We start from the raw sequence: 25,152 nt of genomic DNA, 5'->3' as shown, positions 1-25,152 counted from the left end.
TGATTTCTGCTCTGTATATCTCCATGGCACATATTAGACCTTCAATAATATTTTTTAATAAATTAAAAATTTTAATTTATTCCAGGTGCTCTTCAGTATATGTACTGTCATAATGAAATCACTCTCCGGGGAGGTGGGGGGGGTGGGACAGGGATGGGATTTGGGCATTAACTGAGGTGGGAGGGATACTGTGGGATATTGGTCATTTTGGAAGAAATAACTCAGTAGAGCTTTGGAACTTTGGGGGAATTGGTGTAAGAGAGGAAGCTAAAGATCAGAGTGATGGGGCATGGTCGGGCCTAAGGGGGCCCAGCAAGCGTGGTGGTGATGACTCAAAGGTAGAAAAAGAAATAAAAGAAGGCAAGGAAGACGGCCTGTTTCCAAATGTGTGGCCTCTAATGTGATGGGAGTGGTATGTATCAACAGTATCACAGTTGATTTGCTAGGCTTGTTCAGAAAACTGGAAACGTCAGCCTAAGAACTTTTTAAAAGTCCAGACATCCAGACTCCTCTAGTCTCATTCCAGTCCCTTTCACTCACATAAGAGAGAGAGAAGAGGAGGAAATAGTAAACTTGTATTTGGCAAAAACTTACCATTTTTCCTTGCTAGCTTTTTATTTCTTGTCCCCCAAACGAAAGCAACATCCAGTTAACCAACAAAAAATGTGTCTGTCATCTCTCTTTTGAGTATTTGAGGGTTTTTTTTTTCTCCCTGCTTATGGAAGACTTTAGAATGGATTCTTAAGGACTACTATTCAGATAATTTTGGCAGAGTTGCTTAAACACAAAGGGAAAATGATGACATTAAAGCACACTTTTCTTTTTCTTTTTTTCATTGAAGTGTAGTGAATTTACAGTGTTTTGTTAGTTTCTGGTGTACAGCAAAGTGATTCAGTTCTACATATGTATATTTTTCATATTCTTTTCCACTATAGTTTATTACAAGATATTGAATATGTTCCCTATGCTATACAGTAGGATCTTGTTTATCTATTTTATATATAGTAGTTTGTATTTGCTAATCCCAAACTCCTAATTTATCCCTCTTCCCCCTTCCCTTTTGGTAACCATGTTTGTTTTCTGTGTCTGAGTCTGTTTCTGGTTTGTAAATAAGTTCATTTATATCATCTTTTAGATTCCACATATAGGTGATATCATATGATATTTGTCTTTGTCTGACTTAATGTGATAATCTCTAGGTCTATCCATGTTGCTGCAGATGACATTATTTCATTCTTTTTTATGGCGAAGTAGTATTCCATTGCATATATGCTACATCTTCTTTATCCACTCATCCATCGATAGGCATTTCAGTTGCTTCCCTGTCTGTCTTGGCTATTGTAAATAGTGTTGCTGTGAACATTGGGGTAAAGCACAGTTTTCTTTATAAGGTTTTCAGGTAGGAGCTGATATGAAGGGATTCCAGATACAGGTTTAAAAAGAGTAAAAAAGCTAATTTTTATTTTTCAGTTAGATTTGTATTCAACTATTTTTTTTCACTTATTTGAAAAGCTTGTTTAGAAATCAGTCTTAAAACCTCTCCTATTTGGTATTTAATAAAAATGTAATAGTCTTTTAGATTATGTGTTTGTGGTATAAAAAGAATTTGATAAGATTTTGTGTCTTTGCATAATGCCTTAATTTGCCTTTTTTTTAAATTAATTTATTTTATTGGCTGTGTTGGGTCTTTTTTACTGTGCGCGGGCTTTCTTTTTAGTTGTGGTGAGTGGGGGCTACTCTTCATTGTGGTGCGCGGGCTCCTCATTGCCGTGGCTTCTCTTGTTGTGGAGTATGGGCTCTAGGCATGTGGGCTTCAGTAGTTGCAGCACATGGGCTCAATAGTTGTGGCTCATGGGCTCTAAAGCACAGGCTCCATAGTTGTGGCGCACAGGCTTAGTTGCTCTGAGACATGTGGGATCTTCCTGGAGCAGGGGTCAAATCCGTGTCCCATTCTCAACCACTGGGCCACCTAGGAAGCCCTTAATTTGCTTTTTAAAAAGAAACTTCAGTATTTAAATAGAGTTGGTAGAGTTATACCTTTTAAATGTAAATGGGCTCTTTTGTTTTTGAAGAATAAGAAAGTTTTTGTGATTTGTTCTTCAGCTCCTATTACTGTTACCTTTGTAAATTTCCAGAAAACAAACAAAAACAAACCAAACCAAACCAAAAACAATAGGAAAAAAAGCATACACACACACGCATGCACAAACACGTACGAATGGTATTCAGAAACTAAGAGGAAGAAAGCAGAAATAAATGAGATATGAGACAGGGGAAGAGATGCAGTAATGAATATTGACCTGCTCATGTCCTTTGTACAGAGTACTCTTTTCACTTGACAGTTCTTTTCTAGAAGATTGCTTTTAATTCCCTTTCTCCTTTAGATGCTGTTTGGATGCCCTATTGTTTTCTTTGCTTTTAAGCTAAGAGTACTGATCAGTTTTCTCTGTTAAAGAGATACTCTCTAAAAGTTCTTTCTTCAAGCAATATGATTTAAACTTGTAAGCTTTATTTAAGGGCTTTTTTCATTTTTGTATCCTTGTAGTAAATAGTATCCAAGTTATTTGTTGGAGTGTCAGAATTCTGTGTATTTCCTCTGTGCTGTATGCATTCATGTAATACACTTTTGTGAGTGTCATCTTTCTTCTTTTTTGTAGATTATGTTTAATGAAGAGCTTGGCAATCCTTTTATCATAATTCACAGTATCTCACTGCTGAAAACTGAAGAACATTCAATAGCTGCCCTACTTCTTCGAATAGAGAAAGAAGAATTGGATATGAAAGGAAGTGGTTTCTTTGTTTCCTTGGAGTGGGTCACTGTTAGTAAGAAAAATAAAGGTAAAACATAGCAAAAATCTGATCTCTCTGTCGTGGTTGCCGTAATTTAGTAGGTTTTGAAATGCAAAGCTGTTCCTGTAAATGCAGTTTACTTTTTCTTAGGCATTGTGTTATGATTCTAGTACCTGCCACCCAGTGGAGTGAATATTTATAGATAATTTCTCCTTAGGTATGGATTATAAAAAAAAATAATAATGTGCTTCCACAGTCAGATATACCTTTTTGTGTAAAAGGACACAATTATATAATTTTGGAAGAATTTAAAGTGTATATTTTTAAAATATACAAAAGTATATGTTTAATATATACAAAAGTATATGTGTGTGTATATATACACACACACACACATATGCACACAAGATTTGTTCTTTGAAATATTTAATGTAATGTGTTCTTCGCAGTATTATAGTTTTATCTCTGGAGGAACACAGGAACTTAAAACTTTAGATTAGGTGTTGGAAACTTTCTCTAAAGGGCTAGATGGTAACCATATGACAATATCAAAACTACTCAACTGTGATGTTGTGGTGCAAAAGCAGCTGTAGGTGAATGCATAAATGAATGAGTATATCTGTATTCCAGTGTTTATGAACACTGACATTTGAATTTGATATAATTTTTACATGTATTTAAATATTCTTTTGATTTTATTTATTTATTTTTGAACCATTTAAAAATATAAAATTCATCCTTTGGTTCACAGGTCATAGTTTGCAAATCCCTGTTTTAGATAAATAAAAGCTTTGAGTTTTTAATTAAGGTGCATAACTCAACATCTTACAGGAGAAATCATCATGTATGTTCTTCCTCCTCTTCTCTAAGACTCTTGGTTCTATGATAGCTTTAGCTCAGTCCACAGAGCACAGTGTCACTCTGATCTAGCTCCGTCACCTCCATTCTCTTCATCTTTGTTTCTTTAACTCAACTGAACAGTTTTATTTATTTATTTATTTATTTATTTATTTTTGGCTGTGTTGGGTGTTGGTTGTGGCACGCAGGATCTTCATTGTGGTGCGCGGGCTTCTCTCTAGTTGTGGCGTGGGGATTTTCTCTTCTCTAGTTGTGGTGCACGGGCTCCAGGGTGCATGGGTCTGTAGTTTGAGGCCCGTGGGCTCTCTAGTTGAGGCACACAGGCTCAGTAGTTGTGGCGCGTGGGCTTACTTGCCCCACAGCATGTGGGATCTTAATTCCCTAACTAAGGGATTGAACCCGCGTCCCCTGCATTGCAGGATGGATTCTTTACCACTGGACCACCAGGGAAGTCCCTAGACAGTTATATTTAGACTCACCTTTCTTTTTTCTCCCCAAATAATTTTAATTATTGTAATTGTAGAAACATTCTTTCTGTGCTTCACTTTAACGTTCTTTTCTTAATATCTCAGTTCCTTTTGTCTTCGAATTACTAATATAATTGTGTTACTTTTTATTTTCCATGAACATAACAGAGCAGTGTTTTATTTCTAAACTGTGTTGAGTAGAACATTTGATAAATTATATTTTATGGTCAAGTAAGTTTGACCATACAGTATCCCCATTTCACATTAAGCATATTCAAGTTTCTAGCAATTTTTAGTAAAAAAAAATTTAATTTTGACCCAGCATCTCCCAACCCATTTAGCCATGGAATTCACTTGAGACCTACTATATTCTGTCCCACACATGTTGAGAAAAACCATCCTATAAAATATACAGTGTCAAAGTTTGAGTCTTTAGAGGCAGGTAGGATTCTTTGCCATGCATGTACCTGTGGAGGAAAAATAGGAGTTTTTACTTCATTCATGAAATGAAAAGTCTGTTCTTAAATATGTATGAAGTGAATGTAGGTGAGGATTTAGAGGAAAAACAATGACAGATGTTTTAGAACAGATTGTATTATTATGTATGTATGTGTGTTATTATGTGTAACTCATGACATTGAGTTACGATTTTTGACTACTCAGTGTGAAGCTTACAAGCACTACCCACTGTAATAAAAATTTGTTACCCAAGGTAACAACATAAGTAAAGTATGGACTCAACTGAAATGTGGGATACTTTTTAAAGCAAAAAAAAAAAAAAAGTCCTTATTTTCATAGAATAAATTCAGTCAGTTTACCAGAAACTTTCAGAATACAGTTAATTGTTCTTTATCTTAAAAATTCTAAGTACAATTATTTGTATTTGATTATAGTAGGCAGATAGATCTATATCTGGATGTGTATAAAAATCATTTCTACCATAAACATATTTCATTTTAAGAAAACCCCTTATCAGTACCTAGAAGGGGCAGAAAAATAGTCCACACCATACTTTTTCCATTACCATCAATTTGTGGCTCTTTTCAGAAGACACTTGTCATTTACTGGCTGAGAAAGTAGACAGGCTATAGTCAAGGAACAGGTAGATTTTTCAGAGGTTGATGTTTCAGGTAAGTAAGTCACTTTTATGATTTAGAGCACTGCTGTCCAATAGAAATTTTTCTAAAATGGACATGTTTATTTGTGAGGCACTCAGTGTGGTAGCAGCTAGCCATGTGTGGCTTTTGAGCACTTTTTAAGTGTGGCTGGCATGACTGAGGAATTGAATTTCAAATTTTACTTAATTTTAGTTAAATAGCTGCTGTGTCGCCAGTGGCTACCACATTGGGCACTACAAACTAGAACAAATTTTATCAGACCCAGTATTTTAAAATAGGGATTTATTTACAGAATATTGTTGCAAATTTTTTTATCCTTTTTTAAAAAGGTGTTTAATAGTGTACTTTTTAATGGTACATTTAAAATATTTAATTTAAATTAGAATTAATATACAAATATTTTCAAATATTTTTATTATATAGTTTTTTATTTGTAATTTTTTTGTTCTAAAATGCTTTATTTTCTTACAGATAATCAAAAATATGAAATGACTAAGCATAATATTCTCCATGGAAAGTCAGTGCCACATTATGCCGCTCTTGAGCCTGATGGGAATGGTCTAATGATTGTCTCCTACAAGTCCTTTACATTTGTTCAGGTTGGTCAAGATCTTGAAGAAAGTAAGGATGAAGACATATCAGAGAAAATCAAAGGTAATTTTACTTTGAAACTCCGTAGAGCTCCTGTGTAAAATATATTTCATTTGTCCTTCCAGCTAGGTTATAAGTTTTACCAGGTCAAGATAGATGCTTAATTTTTCTTTGTTTTCCTTTATATTTCCCAGAATAGTCTTTTATATAATATACCACCTAAGTAGTGTGAGCTGGTTTAATTTAATACTTTTGTAGCTACCAAAAATGTTTTTAAAAATCTTACCTGATTAGGTATTTAGTAAATACTTACTGAATGAATAAACAAATACTAATGTCTATTTGTTGTTGGTGTTGGAAAATCTAGCATATTAATATTGTATATAATAATTTTTAAAAATAAGCTATCTGTCCATTATAGGTATACTAATTACATGTTCTTACCTTTCACACCGAACTGAAAGTTCCTTGGGGATAGAATCACTGACTGAGTTTTCTCTGTTGAATGCACGCATGAATGAATGAATAAAGGTAATGTTTTAGAATGAAAAGAGTAAAAAGGTCTTTCAGGAGAAATTTATATTTATATACAAAAAGTACATATCCTTCCTTCCTTCCTTCCTTCCTTCCTTCCTTCCTTCCTTCCTTCCTTCCTTCCTTCCTTCCATCCATCCATCCATCCATCCATCCATCCATCCATCCATCCATCAGCTGTGTTGGGTCTTTTTTGCTGTGCCTGGGCTTTCTTTTAGTTGCAGTGAGTGGGGGCTAGTCTTCATTGTGGTGCGTGGGCTCCTCATTGCTGTGACTTCTTTTGTTGCGGAGCATGGGCTCTAGGCGTGTGGGCTTCAGTAGTTGCAGCATATGGGCTCAATAGTTGTGGCTCACGGGCTCTAAAGTGCAGGTTCAATAGTTGTGGCGCACGGGCTTAGTGGCTCTGCGGCATGTGAGATCTTCCTGGAGCAGGGATGGAACCCATGTCCCCTGCATTGGCAGGCAGATTCTTAACCACTGCACCACCTAGGAAGTTCCAAGAGTACATATTCTTTTAAAAAATATTCAAGAGAACATTTCTCTATAACCATTACTGTTCATATTTCTGATATTTATAACCAGAGAATAGTATATTTTACTTAACAGAGATTTTCAAAATATTTAACAGTTATATATATAACTCTTTGAATCTATCCTTTGTATTACTTTAACAACTTAATTATTTAAAATAAAAATGTTTCACTATTTTTATGATATAGTGTATATGTTATATTTTTCTATATTATATATGTTTTATAGTATAGTGTATATATTTTATATACTTATATAGCTTAAAAATGAATCCTTTTATATGTAATTTACTTAATACTTAATTTATATGTAATATAAGTTAATTTACACTCAATTTATACTTAATTTATATGTAACATAATATTTGAGTATATAATAAATATTTGAAAATATTTTCTCCAGGTTTATAAATATGTACACATCTGAGTGTAAGGGTTGTGCTTGGTGGCCTTTTATTTAGCCTCTTGTGATGTTTTATGTAAGATCCCTTTCTGAGTAAATTTTACTATCCTGTCTTAATTATAATGTTAAACTCTCCTAGAGCTTTGCCAGAGCAGCTATTCATATCTCTAGACCACATGCCCTTTAACTTTTAGAACTCCTTTGGTGAGCAGTTGTGGAGGAATGAAAGGACTGCTTTAATCCTTGGAGCCAGTCTGCCTAGTAGCTAGTACCATGTGGTTCCAAGACAGATTTGCAGCCGAGGTGGGACACATCATGTGTTTTAATCACTAGCCACTAATCCAGTGTTTCTTTTGTTAACAGCTCACACTGTATTTTGAATTCCTCCTGAATTCGATCTTCCCTTTTAGTGTAAACTGCAAGTCCCTTCCATTTTCTGTTTTCCTTCTGATAAATAGCCCTTAGTGAATTTTTGTACCCAGTTTCTCTTGGAAAGTTTCTTCTGTATTTATTTTATCATTGGGCTTTCACAATAAGAAAGGAAAATTGTTGTAATTTTTAAAAATTATGGATAGTTTGTTAATTAGCATTCTTTTAAGCACTCTTTTGAGTATATATACTGGTTTCATTTTCTATAAACCTCAAGAAGACTGATATCTATTACCTATTTGATATTGTCATGACATTTAAATAATGATATTTTCTTTTAAAGACCTAACACAATCTCTAGAGATATAGAAAGGTACTCAAAGCAACCAACAATGGAAAAATTATTTAGGTGTTTATGTTGTTTTGGTGGAGAGAGGATTTAAAAACTTCTGGCTTTCCCTTTAGTCTATGTCCATGGCCTTAATTTATACTAAAAGCTCATGTGGTTTTGCAGACATCTCCTATCCCCATATCTGGCAGAAGTTATTTATTGCATGATTATTGTGTATAAACTGCCTTATTAACATTTGTGGGAGATGAGAGATGAGTAAAACGGATTACTTACCTTAGCTTATAGTATGTCTTTTAAGCTATATTTCAAGCTTTTTCAGTAAGTTTTTATTAAGAAGTACTTATAAAGGCAAAAGATAGAGGATCTGAGAGGCTTCTTAAAGGAATGTGATGCAGGTTAGAAATTACCCTGAGGTAACAATTTTATCCTAAAAATTCACGCATATTTTATATTTATTTCTGTGTTATCGTATTTGTTAGAAGAAAAATTTTAACGTCAGATAAAAGTGACCCTTCCAGAAGATACACCATGCTTACACTATACTTTCAACATATCAAGTACCCCCCAAGTTTTTTACATAAAACCACACAAAAATAAAAAGAATAACAACCCACATTTAATGAGAGTTTATAATATATTTAGATAGCAGAATTGCTATTAAATGTTTTATATGCATTAACTCATTTAAATGTCTACAGTCAGTCCTAAGAGGTATGTAATATTCTGTTAACCTGTTTTACAGATTAGGAAAAAGAGGATTAGAGGTACAGTTGTGTACCAGAATTATTAAATGGTTGAACCAGCATTCAGACCCAGGACTAGCCAACTCTGGAGCACCAGTTCCTAACAGCTGTGTTATATTTCTTTCTGATGACTGGGTGGACAGATTAATGTTTATGGATGCCATTAAGCAAATATTTATTCATTTTGCATTTAAGCCTGATTTTCTTACTTCTATGGTTATAGTATTATGGATCTAAAAGTGTTTAGTAGATAGCTTTTTAGGAGACCGGACAAGGAGATAGGGAAGAAGGTGATGGGAGGATTCTTTTATTGAAAACTTAGACAGTATACTGACAGCCCTTGAATTTGCTGTGAAATTGCTTTCATGTTGTGAGGTAGAGTAATCAATACCTTTATAAGGAAAATATGGCTTTTATTTTTGTGTGCATGTGTATCCCACCAAATAATAGTAGTCTCCTGTATCACAGAGTTACCACATTGCCCCAGCATTGGCAAATCAAGGCTGTGGTGAAAGTTTCAGGTTGGGTTTATGACATATTTGGTTTCTTTTGAACTCAGAATCCACTGTGTGTGTGTGTGTGTGTGTGTGTAAGAGGAAGAGGGAGAAGTAGGGATATTTGGAGGCAGGGAGAGAAGGAATGGGGATCCAAGAGTTGCTGTGATTTGTATTTTATGAATGTGTGTCTCCTAGAGCATTAGGTAAGCCTGGGACAGGGAAATGTCAAGTGCAATTACTACAACACTTTGAGTGAAAATTCCCCAAGGAGATCTATATGTGTTTGTTCATAATTACTTTTTTGTGAGAAGATCACTGGAAAATATGCTAAGATAGGTGTTCTTTTGTATGTTCTGGTCTCTGAATTTGTATGTTATGTTCCAGTCTCTGAATTTTTTACTACGTAATGCATTTTTCTTTTCCCGAAAGAAGCTCTGTATTACTGGCAACAGACTGAAGATGATTTGACAGTAACAGTACCGCTTCCAGAAGACTGTACTAAGGAAGCCATTCAAGTACAGTTTTTGCCTGATCATGTCAACGTTGTGCTGAAGGGTCAGAGGTTTTTGGAAGGAAATCTCTATTCATCTATTGATCATGAAAGCAGTACATGGATAATTAAAGAGAATAATAGGTATTTTTATAGTTTTATTTATATTTGAAATTTTATTTTTTATTATTTTACTTTTTTCTTTTTATCCTTTCTGCAGTGGTTACATCATAGGGGAATACTAAAATAGGTCCATCCGTATTACTGATTATTTTTCTTAACATAGATTAAAAAGGGAATTATTATGTCAAAGAGCACCACTGTAGTTAAGAGTTCTTGATACTAGTATAGTTATTGTTTGCATTATATTGCAGTGCTTTTCATTACCAGCTCTGAATACAATAACAAAAATAATAACAAATAGGTGAAAAGGGTTATTTATTTAAATTTGCACTTTTTAAATGTTTTAATAGAAAATTTTTTCTGTTAACTTTAATTTGCTAACTAGATAACACAGTCCTATGCTTTAACATTTAAGATCTGTAAAAGAGCACACAGTTAGAAATCTCCCTCTTACCCAAGCCCTCCAGTCACCCATCCCTTCACTCCCCACAATCTCTGTTAATAGTTTCCTTTCTGGAGGTGTTTTATGCATATTCCTTTGTTAAAAAAGGAGCATATATACTTTTTTCTTTTCTAAACAAAAAAGTTTTTAACATACATGCACAGTTATACAGCTTGCTTTGTTTAACTCAACAATAAATCTTGGAGGTCTTTCCTTAAAAAATAATGATTTTTTTATCCTCTGGATTGCACCCTCATTTAAAAAAAATGGGCCTTTATTGTGGACATTTAGGTTGTTTCTAATCTTTTGCTACAGTGAATAACTTTCCTGTATATATATAATTTATTTATTATATTTATATGTAAATTATAAGTACATTTATATATTTTTATAATTATAAATAGTTTCACATGTGTTGGAATATATATATGAAGGATAAATACTTACAGGTAGAATAATTAATATCTTTGAAAATTGTGGAGAATAAATATTTTTCTTATGTAAATCAGCCATTTCATGTCTTTTGTGGATTGTGTGTTCATGACACAAAAAATACTAAAGAAATACGTGATAAATTTGATTTCATCAGAATAGAGAATTTCTTCTCTTCTAAAGACATGATTAAAGTAACAAAAAGGCAAGCCATGGACTCAGAAAAAATATTCCTGGTACTCATATCAAAGAGTAGACTTGCATTCTCTCTATATGAGGGAATTCTACTACAAATTCATAATAAAAAGGTAACCCAGTTTTTAAAATGGTCAAATGATTTGAATAGATATATGTCACAATAGAAGATATATGAATGGCTAGTAAACACGTGAAAACATAATGATAGTAATCATTAGGGAAATGCAAATTAAAGCAATAATGAGATGCCAATGCATGGCTAAAACCAGAAGGATTGATAGTAGCTAATGTTGGTGAGGATGTGGAGTACCAACAACTTGTACGTTGCTGGTGGGAGTGGAAAATGGTACAATCACTTTGATGAACTGTTTAGCAAAAAGTGAGATATATACCGACTTTGTAACCTAGAAATTCCACGTGTAGCTGTTTACCCAAAAGAAATGAAAACACATGTTAAAAAATAAAATCCCCCCAAATTTCATAGGAGTATATTCATAGCAACTTTATTCCTGAAAGTCAAAACCTAGAAATAACTCAGATGTTTATGAAGAGGTGAAAGGATTAACACATATGATGGTATAGTCATACAGTGGAATGCTACTCTGCAATAAAAAACAGTGAACTACTGATAAATACAGTATGAATGAACCTCAGAAACATTATGTGGACTGAAAGAAGCCGGAGACAAAAAAGTATACACTGTGCATTTCCACATATGTGGAGTTCTAGAACTGGCAGGACTAATCTATGGTGATATAAATCAGAACCGTGGTTACCTCTAGGGTACAAGCAGATTGACTGGAAAAAGGCACATGGGAACTTTCTGAATGTTTTTCATTATCTTCATTGTGTTATACAGGTGTATACATTTGTCAAACAATAAATTCTGCACTTCAAATCTATGAGTTGCATCTGTAAATTACACCTCAATAAAAAGAACATGTAAAAAAAGGTAAACAGAGGTTGTCTTATAAAACCATAAGCCTCTGTTCCAACTGCCATTTCTCTTTGTATATCTGTTGCTCCACATACTTCATTCCCCAATCATTTGGATTAATAAAATTACTCTCTTTCATTTTAGATCGTCTTAGTCATTATTGAATTCAGTGATGGTTAATGAATGGTATTAGGCACTTAATTTTTAAAATGGTCAAATTTTGTCAGAAGTGGGTTAAAATTAGATATTTTTATTAAATGTAGTTCTTAATTAGTAGTTTTTGACCCATCCATGTGAGTCCTTGATATGAGTCTAAATCCTGGGAGTCTAAGAAATATATTGAGTTGGCCAAAATTTCGTTCGGTTAGTGAATACGTTCAATAAACTTTGTGAAAATGAAAAATGTCTTTTTACTTAAAACCAAGTGAATTTTTTTGTCAACCCAATATATCTAGTTGAGAATTTTTTTAAAGCTTTAAATTAAGCAGGTACCCTGAATTCGTTTTATTAATGGAGAAATTTGGTGACTTGGTTGTAGTTTTTAATATATTATTTCAAAAATTCAATATCTGGAAGGTTCTTTTAAAAATATTTTGTATTTCCATATATTCTGTTTAAACATATCCTACAAGTATATGTGAGATTTGAGGATAGCATTTGTAAATTGGCAAACCAGATGGAACATACTGTTAAATATAAGTCATCAAGCAGTAACCCAGCCAGGGTTTAGGAGAAGAGCTGGACCTTTTGCAAATAGTTTCAGCATTTAACACATGAACATAGACTGGTATTGTTTTTCTATTAAATTTGAGGTGGTTGGTTACTGTTTTATGTTACAAAAGATAATTACAGTGATGTGTAGGTGGTATCATTGGTTTAAAAACATGATTTTCTTATACTTGATTATATTATTCATCTCATTTTCAATAGTTAATGTTCCCTCTAACTTCGGAAGGATTTGTTAACTAATCTGTAGTTTATTATGTATGGGGCTATGCGTTCCTTTTTGCTTGGATGGTAGGATGTGATTCTAGTTTTAAAATGTAGAAATGCATTTGTGCTAAAAGAGTAACATTGGTTAGATATGCCAATTTAATGATGGTTCATAAATTCTTTATAACTGAGACTGTATGAATTTTTTAACTTCTTTAGGTCGCAACTGACTAAGAATAGTACTTATATATTCTGGTCACTAGGTACAAGTTCTTTAATAGTTATTTACATATATTTTTTCAGAGAGGCAGAATAGTGCAGTAGTGAAGAACATGGACTTGGAGCCAGACTGCTTTACTAGCTTGTGACCTTGGCAAGTTACTTAACCTTTCAGTGCTTTTTTTTCTTACTTGTAAAGTGGAGATGATAATAGTACTTACTTTGTTTGTTGTGAGCAATAAATGAGTTAAAACGTGTAATGTGCTTGAGAGCACCTGGCACGTGGTGAGCATTAGGTAAGCATAAGCTGCCGTCATCACTTTTGTCCTCCTCATCGTCGTTCAAGATTAGCTTTCTCCTTAGAAAAGGTAACTGAGTCTGGGCGTTATTGACTGTGGTGGTAGTTTTTAATGCTAATGATAGGAACTCTCATTACATAAGGAAGATATTTTGTATAGTCTCTTAAAATACAAGTAGTTTTAGGAAATTTTAAAGTGCTATAATTAATTCATGAAGTGGTGATAATAGCCTTGAAAAAGAATAGCTGATAAGGTTGCATGTTCTATTTGGTAATTATGATAATAGTTATTATATTCTCGCAATTGTTTCCTTGCAGTTGTGTTCCAGGACATGGGTTAGTATGGCCCATGTGTATCAGAGATGGCACTTGGAAAAGGCTGCTTTGCTGTGGAACAGCTACCAATACCCCACTTTTCTCTGTGTTATAGCAGCAGCGAGCTTATCTGGATTTCCTTTCCTAGTCAGCAGGCACAATGGCAACTCCCTATCCTATATCCACAGTCTGCCCTGACTCAGCTCTCTCTCCCTTTCCTGCTGCATCAGTCTTTAATCTTAGGGTTCCCTAATGGAGCCTTTTTTAAATTGATTTAACCTGCCTGATCTTTAGATTAATAATCATATATTATGGCTACCAGTTTGTGATAATGAAGGTACTTATTGACTCCACACACAAAGAGGCCCTTTAATTATAGGCCCTTTCCAGTTAACTTTATGTGCCCATCCCCTCACCCCCATTCCCCAGTGAAGTAGCTCATAGATTCATGCTGCTTGCATTTCTGTTACTTAAGGTTGGTAACACACAGAACACCTGAACTGCAACAGTACTTTCTGAGTGGTCTCTTTCCAGTCACTCCAGGGGTACTTTCTTGTTTGTTAAATCTATATTGTTTACCCTTGGATGATAGGTTTTCCATCATACGCAAAACTAAAATGAACAGGATTTTTGATAAAACATCCCCTGGACACTAGAGGGGTAACTTCTATGGAAGATTCTTCTGTTTGGTATTGGTTGTATAATTTGTATAGTTGCTTAGTTTAACATTACTTTTCTCATTTTAAACTTCTAGCTTGGAGATTTCCTTGATTAAGAAGAATGAAGGACTGACATGGCCAGAACTAGTGGTTGGTGATAAACAAGGGGAATTTATAAGAGACTCAGCCCAATGTGCTGCAATAGCTGAACGTTTGATGCATTTGACCTCTGATGAACTGGTAAGCAATTGCAAAAGTAGTGTGACTTTCCAAGGATACAGAATTATGACATGTGGGGATTATACCATGTTTTTCAAACATTATTTTGCTTTTCCTAATATAAAAAAGACAGATTAGGTATTACTGACTAGTGTTTGAATATGGCTTAAAATTCTAGCATTTATTCCTTACACTATGTGAATATATATACACGTGTGTGGGCATGTTGTACATATACGGTGGGTGTGCATGTATGTATATTGCTCTCTCAATAATTGTATTTTTAGAGAGAGAGAAAAAGAGATATATAGTTGATGCTTGAACAATGCAGGGGTTACGGGGCCAACCCTCGTGCACTCAAAAATCTGAGTATAACTTTACGGTTGGTCCTCTGTATCCACTGTTCCACATCTTCAGATTCAACTAATTGAAAGTTATGTATTTCTGTACTATGTATTTTTTTTCCTTCAATATATATATTTTGTTACTTATAGGACAATAGTTAACATTTATACAGCCTGTCATAAACATTTTTTAAAAATTTGTGAGCTTCACAAACATTAAGTTAAAGTTGTAGTATGTATTTTAATTTAAGTGGACCCTTCCAGTTCAAACCCATGTTGCTCAGGTGTCAACTGTATCTCTATATATATCTTCTTTTTTCTATATATATGTATATATATTCTCCTTTAGAAGAATTGACTGACCAATGCTGACAGGGACAGAAATTATGATTTTACATCCTATCTTGCTAATAATCTTCTTGTAATCACTGAAAATTTCTGGGTGATCTTAGAATATCACAAGGGATACAGCTGGGAGTTTTTTGTTGGGTTTGTTCCTACTGTGATAACATTTAAGATAATGTTGAGAATTTGAACAAATACAGCAATACAGCAGAACTTCAGTTATGTTCATGTACCAAAACTTATATCAGCACATTTAAAATGTCTGATTTATTGCCATCTGGAATTATAGCAATGAGGAAGACTGTATAAAGAAGTATTTATACTATAGAGTTAGTTACATCCTAAGGTAGAAAGGAAAGGTTAGAATATTGAAAATAAATGTCTCTGACAAAAAGAAAACATGAACAAAATGGAGAAACCAAGTTTCACATTTTCTAGCATAATGGAAAATTTCAGGAACCACTGGAATTCATATGTATAGCTACAGAACTTTGATTTCATAGCCCTCTTGTTACAAGCCATACATTCTCTGTGTTCATTCAGCAAGTATTTATTATTATAGGATTCTGGGGATATAATTATAGTAATAGTAGTGGGGGTTTGTTTTGAGATTGTCGATAATTGCTACTAACTGCCATTTAAACTTCATGATTTCAAATGAACTTTGGTATATATGAGTAAGTTATACATGCCTGAACGCTAATGTGTTTGTTACTTTTAAAATAAAAAACAGAATCTTGTCATCTCTAACTGGAGGCAGTTTTGTGTTTTTCAAATCTTTATACTTTTTTTGCCTTACTGCATTGATTACAACCTCTAATCCACTGTAAAAATAGGAATGGTGAATAGTGAAAGCAGATATTCTTCTTGCCTTATTCATGGTCTTGGGGAAAAGACTGCATTTTCACCATTAAGTATGGTGGATTCTTTTTATCACTTTGAGGAAACTTCCATCTATCCCTAGTATGCTAACAGTATTTATCATGATGGTCATGATGCTTTATTCTTTTTTACCCATTACTCGCTTGGTTTACTAATATGTTATTGAAGAGTTTTACATCTACGTTTGTGAGGAATATTGGGGCCCATAGTTTTTGTTTTGTTTTGTCTTTTTACTGTCTTTATCTGCTTTTCGTATCTGATTAATGCTGAGTTCATAAAATGAGTAGGGGAGTGTTTCTGTCTTCTATTTCTGGAAGAGACTGCGTAGACTTGGCATTATATCTTCTTTAATGTTTGATAGAAGTTGCTGATCAAATGATCAGGATTGGAGTTTTCTTTTTTGAAGGTTTTAAACCATGAATTTCTTTAATAGATACAGGATTATTTTGGGCATCTGTTTCAATTGACTTTATTTTTTCCTTTTTTGTTTTCAGTTTCCAATTTCATTCATTTCTATTATTACGTTATTACTTTCTCTCTTTAGGTTGCTTTATATTTACTTTGCTCTTTTTTTGAAGGTGAAAGCTTAGATGATTGATTTTTGACCTTTCTCCTTTTCTAATGAAAGCATTTAATGCTATATACTTCCTTCTAAATACTACATTAGCTGCATCCCCCAAATTTTCTGCCAGTTTTCTTAATCCCATTAGTGATTGGTTTGATTGGATGCTGGATTTCAGTTTTTTGCATGGCTGATTTATTACTTGTTTGTTCTTACACCTAGGGCAGAACTTTTCATGAATCTCAACTTTAAGTCTGGAATGTTCACCAGGGCTTATCCTCCGGTGTGGGCCCTGAACTCTAATTTTGTCTTCCAAGTACTTTGCTAATTATAAAAACTCAGCTTTTTAGCCCTTTATTCACTGCTTTCCACTTGTCTTTTTTAGCTCAGCTTGAAATAGCAGATAGCTCTAGGAAGGCAGCATAAACTCTTGGGTTCTCCTTGCTATTCCCTTTTCTCTGTAATCTTGTCCTGTTAAGTACTGGCTGCCTTGATAGTCCTTAGCTTTTAATTTTTCCCCTCCTATCTCTAACGTGTGGGTAATTGAAAAGGGAAGGGAGGGAGGAGTGGGGAGGGTGCCATCTGTTCTGCTGGATGTATATATATATCTTCTTGAGTCACTGTGACAGAATGGCCCCAGCTAATTTCTAGAATTACCTTCTCAGCCAGCCACTACAACCAGAATTGTTTCTGTTGATATTTAGAATGGAGCAGCAACCACAGCTAGCTGGCTCCATATGCCAGCTGAAAAATGGACAGATTTGATAATGTCTATAACTTCCAGACATTTAGTTTCACAGACTCTCTCAGGTCCTTTCATTAAGTTCTCAATAACATTGACTGCATTTTGGCAAACTAGGTGTGTGGACAGTTTATTAGTTGTTGTAAAATTGTATTTCTGTTATATGCATGTGAATGTATAATATCACTTAAGTGATCCTTTTTTACTCTTTGAGAGATATAAGACCAAACAGTGATTTTTGCATTCAAACAGTGGGACATATTAAAATTAATGATTCCATTTATCTCTACATTTGGCTTATTTTTAACTATACCTGTGGCTTTTTTGGGGTGGATATTTGTGTATGTGTTTAGTGATTCTGGAGTTTATAATATACATCTTCAACTTATCACCATCTATCTTCAAAAATATCACTTAACTCATAACTTAAGAACTTTACAGTATATTTCCGTTCCTCCATCCTTTGTATTATTTTTGCCATTTTATTTCTGCGTTATAAACTTCATGATATGTTATTGTTTTAACTTTAGTCAGTCAATTTCCTTTTAAAGAGATTAAAAATGCAGGGTAAAAAAGTCTTACATTGATCCAAATATTTGTCATTTTCTGTTTTACATTTCTTTGTATTGATTCCGATTTCCACCTGGTGCCATTTTTTTCCTGGCTGAAGAACTTCCTTTATCATTTCTTGCAGTGTAGTTCTGCTGGATAAATTCTTGCAGCTTTTGTTTGTCTGCAAAAATACGTGTCTTCTTGTCTGCAAAAATACATGTCTTCCTTCTTTTAAAGCTGTTTTTGTTGAGTGTGTAAGTCATTGTTGACAGGGTTTTCTTTTTTTCCCCTTTCAGAACTTCAGGTATACTCCATTGTTTTCTGGCTTGTGTACTTTCTGATGAGAAGTCAGCTGTCATTTGTAACTTTGTTCCTCTATTTGTAATGTGATTTTTCCCTCCTCTGACCACTTTTAAGATTTCTCTTTATTACTTAGAGAATAATTTCATTTTTCCCATTTTCAGCAATTTCATTGTAATGTGACTTGCTGTGATTTTTTTTCTTAATGTTTGTTACGCTTGGGGTTCTTTGACCTTTAATTTGTAGGATTATAGTTTTCATCAAATTTGAAAAAAAATTGCCATTATTTCTTCAAATTTTTTCATTCTTCTTGTGTCCTTCCAAATATTCATATGTTAGACCATTTGATGTTATTCCGCAGTTCAATATTTTGTGTGTGTGTTATTTTTTGTCTTCTCTGTGCTTCATTTTTAGATAGACTATTACATTTTAGATAAACTCACTGGTTGTCTTTTCTTCCACAACGTCTAATCAGCTGTCAATCCCATCTATTTTGTTTTCCATTTCAGATATTAAATTTTCATATCTAGAATTTCAGTTTAGTGCTTTTTTATGTCTTCTGTATTTCTCAATATGTTTGTTTTTTCTTTACATCTTTGAGTATATAGAACATGTTTATAATAGTTGTTTTCATATCTTTTTCTGCTGATTGCATCATTCTATTATTTTGTGTCTGTTTTTGTTTAAGTTTTTAATGGTCATGAGTCTGAAATTTAATATTTAATTATTGCAGTAATCCTAACGTCTTTAATTATGAAGAAATTCATTCTCTTGTTGTTTGTTTATTTTCTTTTCTTGCCTAAGAATCCAAATCCAGATAAAGATAAACCTCCTTGTAATGCTCAAGAGTTAGAAGAATGTGATATTTTCTTTGAAGAGAGCTCCAGTTTATGCAGATTTGATGGCAGTACATTAAAAACTACTCATGTGGTAAGTTCTTAATAATAATATTTCTAAAAATTTTTGAATGAAAAGTTATTCAAATCAGATGATTATTGATTAAATACTATTTTGCAAAGACAGCTTGATTGGCAGTTACTGGCTATGACATAAATTTCTTCATTCCCTAAAATGGCTATCTTTTCATACCATCAGCGCTAGTTAAGCAATGTTGTATATTTGGTACTACTGCATGTTGATATCTTTCAATGGGCTTTTTTCCTGTGCAGGTTTTTTATATGTAGTTGTGCCAGTAATATATGACAACTTAATATCTAACTGTTTTTCTCACTCACTGTCCTTTCCTAACTTTTTTTGATACTTAAAAACTTTTTTTTAACTAACGGCTGGATATTACAATACTTAAAGGAGTTATAAAAATGAGCATTTTTAGATTATACCTATGTAGACAAATGAGGTGGAATGACATAAGACTAGAGGGTAGAAAAAAGTGTCATTGAAGTTTGTACCAAAATTACTTACTCTTATGATTAATTTCTGCATCTGCTGTGCTCTCCTCCCCATCAACCTATAACACAATAACTTTAAAAACATGGAGATGACGTTTTGCTTACCACAGTGTACCCAACACCTACCAAAGGTTCTGATTCTGATAGGTGCTTAAAAACATATTTTTAGTCTGATCTCTTGGTGATAATCATAGAAATAAAAATTGTTTCAGGTACATCTTGGATCTCAAGAAATTTGCATACACTTTTATGTCTCCCCTTCTTTGTCAATCACACCTCTAACTAAGGAGTAAACAAAGTTCTTGGTCATATTATTTTATGCAATTTGGGCACTTATCCAAAGCCCAGATAATCAAAGTTGTTAGATTTTCTAGGCCTTTTGCTTCTTAGATGTTGTTTAGTTCTGACATAATCCCATAAATATATCCCTTATTTGTGAGTAAAGAAAAGCCATTACACAATTACTCTTACTGCCTTGGGTTAGATTTTAGAAAATCATTCTTAAGTGTGACTGATGAAAGACTTGAATCTGACTAACTGTAGATTATTTATTCTTCAAGGATCTGGCCTTTCTTCCTAGAGTTATAGTCTTAGGAGCTGTAACTTTAGGTAATGTTTCCTGCCTAACTTTTATAGAGAAGGCACCTGATCTTAGATGTCATAAAATGTTATTGTTTAAGCTTAGCCTCTCTGAGAATTTCAGTTCATTGTAGTATAGCAGTACTGAATAGTGTTGATTGAGTAGTTTAATGTTGGTTACTGAGAGGTGTCTAGTTAATGAGACATCTTTTTATTTCCTGTTTAAACATACTAAAAATTAAAACCAAGGAATAACAGAAGGGGACCAAAATAGAACCTTTGTTATTGACAAATTAGGGTACAAAAACCCCATCTGCTGACTAAATCCTAGAATTTAGCAAATTTAACCTTAGTCATAGGCAATGCCAAACCAGATCTGGTTGACCCTGGAGGGGCAGTGGAAATGTGTTATTCTCTGAGGCCTCTAGCTCCACAGAGGAAGAAGTTGATACAGCTGAGCAGAATATACTCAGAATTTTCTTCTTATATTTACCAACCAAATGTCACGTCACTTAAATCCTTAGGAATTTATAGAAGGTGAGGTGTCATAGCTGTGGACCTTCTCAGTGTCATAGAAACATCAGGAATGTGGAAGAAATATGAAACATAATAAACAGGGATAATCCTTCTAACTTTGAAGGAACTTTAGATCTGTAGAACTACATTTCATCTCTTTTATTTTGCAGATGTGTTAGGCCAAGCTATAGTTGATAAGGTTTATATAAGATCAAAGATAGAGTCAATATTAGAAACTAGATCTGTGGGCTTGGCTTCCAGTGTGCTTCACCATAACTTTCCCTAAATATCAGGATCATAAATTATAATTTGAAGATTCTAAACTGCTACAGTCAGTCCGTTAATTCTGAATAAAATGTGTGCCCAAAGAGCATTAATGATAGACTTGTTATAAGCAGGTTCTATCTTTGGAAATTTAAGAAATATAGAAACAATCCTTCATTATACTTTAGTTTATAGAGACAGTATTTAATTAAATATTTGCAGTATTTTCTACATACTTTAAACTTCTTAATTAGAGTTCAGTGTTAATATCTCATTTAAGTCCAATAATGTATTATTCTACCCTTTGTTGTAAATTAATTGACCAAATATAGGTGGGTTTATTTCTGGGTTGTCTGTTCTGTCCCATTGATCTGCGTGTCTGCTTTTATGCCAGTACTTTACTGTTCTGATTACTATAGCTTTGAATATAGTTTGAAGTCAGGGAGCATAATGCCTCCAGCTTTGTTCTTTCTCAGGATTGCTCTGGCTGTTTGAGGTTTTGTGGTTCCACACAAACTTTAAAATTGTTCTATTTCTGTGAAAAATTCCATTGGAATTTTATAGGGATTGCATTGAATCTGTAGATTGCTTTGGGTAGTATGGACATATTAACAATATTAATTCTTCCAGTCCATGAGCACAGAATATCTTTCCATTTATTTATGTTTTCAATTTCTTTCATCAGTGTCTTACAGTTTTCAGTGTACAGGTCTTTCACCTCCTTCGTTAAATATATTCCTAGGTATTTTATTCTTTTTGATACAATTTTAAATGGGGTTATTTTCTTAATTTCTATTTCTGATAGTTCATTGTTAGTGTATAGAAATATAACAGGTATCCATATATTGTTTTTGTATCTTGCAACTTTACTGAATTTGTTTATTAGTTCTGACAGCTTTTTGGTGAAGTCTGTAGGGTTTTGTAGATATAATATCATGTCCCATCTGTAAAGTGACAGTTTTACTTTCTTAATTTGGATGTCTTTTATTTCTTGCCTATTTGCTCTTGCTATTTCTTCCAAAGTATGTTTAATAAAAGTGGCAAGAGTGGGCACTTATTAGTAATTTGTCTGTTCAGATTTTCAGTTTCTTCATGACTCATTTTTGGTAAATTGTATGTATATCCATTTCCTATAGGTTGTCCAGTTTGTTAGCATATAGGTTGTTTATCGTAGTCCCTTATGACCCTTTGTATTTTTGTGGTATCAGCTGTAACGCTCTTCATTCATTTCTGATTTCATTTATTTGAATCCTCTCTTTTTCTTGGCAAGTCTAGCTAAAGGATTGTCAATTTTGTGTATTTTTTCAAGAAATCCACTCTTAGTTTTATTGATCTTTCCATTGTCTTTTAAGTCTATGTTTCATTTATTTTTACTTGGCTTTTTTGTTGTTTCCTTCCTTCTGCTAACTTTGGCTTTGTTATGTTTTTAGTTCCTTGAGATGTAAAGTTTTCCACTATTCTATCTTCAAGTAAGTTTTCTGCCACTTTCTCTCTCTCTTCTCCTTCTGGGGCTCCATAATGCAAATGTTAGTCCTCTTGATGTTGTCCCTTAAGCTGTCTTCACTTTTTTTCATTCTTTCTCCTTTTGGGTGCTCTGATTGAGTTTTACTATCCTAACTTCAAGTTCAGTGATCTTCTTGTGTCATCTTGTCTCTAGTTTGTATTTCCTTTCAGTTATTGCTTTCTTTAGCTCTGTGACTTTTATTTGATATGTTCTTGTATTTTATAATGCTTTGTTGAAGTTCTCACTTTGTTTATTCATTCTTCTCCCAAGCCTGATGGGCACCTTTATGACCATCAATTTGAACTCATCAGTTAAATCACTTACTTCTTTTTCATTAAGGTCTCTTTCTGAGGTTTTATCTTGTTCTTTCCTTTGAAACATATTCCTCTGTTTCTTCATTTTCCTTGACTTGCTGTGTTGGTTTCTATCTATTAAATAAAATAGCCACCTCTCCCAGTTAAAGAGTGGTCTTATATAGGAGATGAACCTTATTGTTCAGCTCTGTTTCTTGTTCTTGGTTGCCTCTCAAACTTTGTAATTGTCCAAGCAGCTTTTTTTTTTTTGGCTCCCAGTAGTTGAGGGTGTGCTAAGACCTGTTAGTGTCCCAAAAGGGAGGATCTCATCCAGCACCTGAATTTAGGCTGATTGGAGGCCAGGCCCTCAGGCATCATCTTTTAAAGTAAGCAAATATGTACAGTCCTGTGGAACCCCAAGCATAAATCCCACTGTCCACCAGAGCCAGATGATCTAGAGGTGTACCCTGGGTGACAGTCGCAAAAATTGGGGCACCAGATGAGTATACAAGCTCTTTCCTGGAGGTACCAGTGTCCTAGAGTAAGGCAGAGGGAATGTGCAAAGATGGCACCACTGGCCTCTGTCCACAGAGAGCACCTCAGTAGGCCTCTAGATATTTGTCACACCAGAAGCCTACCACTACTCTGAAGCTTTAGGACAAGCAAAGAGGCCTTTTTCACAGAAAGGCTGGGAGTGTGTTTTGGTCTGCCATCTGCATTGAGCCCTGGTAGTGGTAGCCAGTCAGGAACTGTCTCTAGTTGCTATAGTCCCATGGCACCAGGAAAGCAAACCCCACTGGTTACCAGGACCAAGCAACCAGTGAACAAACCCTGGGCAGCAGCCACAAAAAACAGAGCACCAGATGTGAAAACTGGGACACCAGATGTTTGTACAAGGTTCTCTCTGGGAGATACTGGTTCTCTGAAGTGAGGCAGAGGGAGAGTGCAAGGTGCTTACTGGCCTCTGTCCCTGAAGTATATTTCAGTAGGCTCCTAGATGTGTGTTGAATTAGATGCTTGCCCCTCCTTCATGGGAGGAGGTGAGTGTAGTATCTTTCTACATTGCTGTCTTGAACCAGTATCTCAATGGAGTTAAATTTGAGGTCAAAGTTTCTTTTTATAATGATAAGCACTTTGATTTTTCTATTATTAATCATTTTTTATGAATATAGGCAAAGATTCAGTGAAGTAAAAATGCATAAACATTGATGTTTGGGGATAAGCAGAATGGTAGTAACTGGAACAACTCCAACAAATAAGTACTAAATCCATCTTTCTAAAGACAGATTTGATAGGTCAGTGTATTGTATGACAGTCAAGGTCTAGCTGGTCAAATGTAGCTTGTTCAAAAATAGTTTCTTGGTATACCCAGGAGGGCACCAGTTGGCTTGTCAGTGGGGAAAGGAATGAAGGAGGCTCTAATATGGTGGATATTCAGTGATACATCCATTTTAGGCATCAGATAGTACTATATGGATAATTTGTACTTCTTTCTACGATGTTTACTTCAAGTTTCTCTTCTTAATTTCATTTGTCATGACTTTGGACAGTTTGAAATTACTTGTATATGGAAAGGTCAGTATATGTCCTAATTTTAGGGGGAAAATACTGTAATAAAAAGGTCAGAACTCTATATTGTAAATGACAGATTTTCCAAAATATAAAATTCCCTGAAAGAAATGCAAATCAGGGTTAGAATTTGGCATTTGGAAAGTACAATGTTAAATGAATGTATGTATCAGCACAATAAAAGAGAAATATTAAATTTCAGAACTGAAGAAGAAAAGTAACAATATGTGATCACTGGGATGTAAAGCTCAAATCAGAATTTAGATACAGTTGAAGATGAATTATTTTTGCTTTTAACTAGAGCTGTGTTATCCAACGTATTAGCCACTAGCAACATAGCTTTTGAGCAGTTGAAATGTGCCTAGTTTGCTTGAGATGTGTTGTAAATATAAAATATACAACCAGGTTTTGAAAATTTAGTATGAAAAAAAGAATATGAAATATATTATTAATAATGATTTTTATATGAATGTTCATGTTGAAATAATTGGTTAAGTAAAATACACTTATTAAAATTAATATAGCCCATTTCTCTTTCCTTTTTTATGTGGCTGCTAGACAACTTAAAATTTTGTATGTGCCTTGCATGTTATTACTACCAGACAATGCTGATTTATAGAGATCACATTAAATATAGCCTTGAACAATCAAAAGATGATAGGATGTTTTTTAAAAGTTAAATCACAGTGAATTTTGCAGAGCAGATAGTGTTCATTTACTGCTTAAAATGTGAGAATGAAACAACTGAAAAGAATATTTGTAACTTATAGACAC

General features: G+C 33.9%; 1 protein-coding gene across 3 annotated transcripts in view; it reads left to right on the top strand.

Moving 5' to 3' along the window:
* The window catches only part of NUDCD1 (NudC domain containing 1), a 99,835-nt gene that overhangs the window by 39,466 nt on the left and 35,217 nt on the right, over positions 1–25,152 (top strand). For 2 of the 3 annotated variants that reach the window (XM_057735828.1, XM_057735830.1), the window contains exons 4-8: positions 2,658–2,838; positions 5,705–5,887; positions 9,682–9,886; positions 14,394–14,538; positions 19,049–19,174. In XM_057735828.1, coding sequence (XP_057591811.1) covers positions 2,658–2,838; positions 5,705–5,887; positions 9,682–9,886; positions 14,394–14,538; positions 19,049–19,174 — 840 coding nt within the window. The remainder of the gene's footprint in view (positions 1–2,657; positions 2,839–5,704; positions 5,888–9,681; positions 9,887–14,393; positions 14,539–19,048; positions 19,175–25,152) is intronic. The other variant, XM_057735829.1, reaches the window with a different exon arrangement.

The sequence above is a fragment of the Hippopotamus amphibius genome, chromosome 5 (assembly GCF_030028045.1).
Source record: "Hippopotamus amphibius kiboko isolate mHipAmp2 chromosome 5, mHipAmp2.hap2, whole genome shotgun sequence".
NCBI lineage: Eukaryota > Metazoa > Chordata > Mammalia > Artiodactyla > Hippopotamidae > Hippopotamus > Hippopotamus amphibius.
The sequence above is the reverse complement of the archived record's forward strand: the minus strand, read 5'-3'. Positions and strand labels throughout refer to the sequence as shown.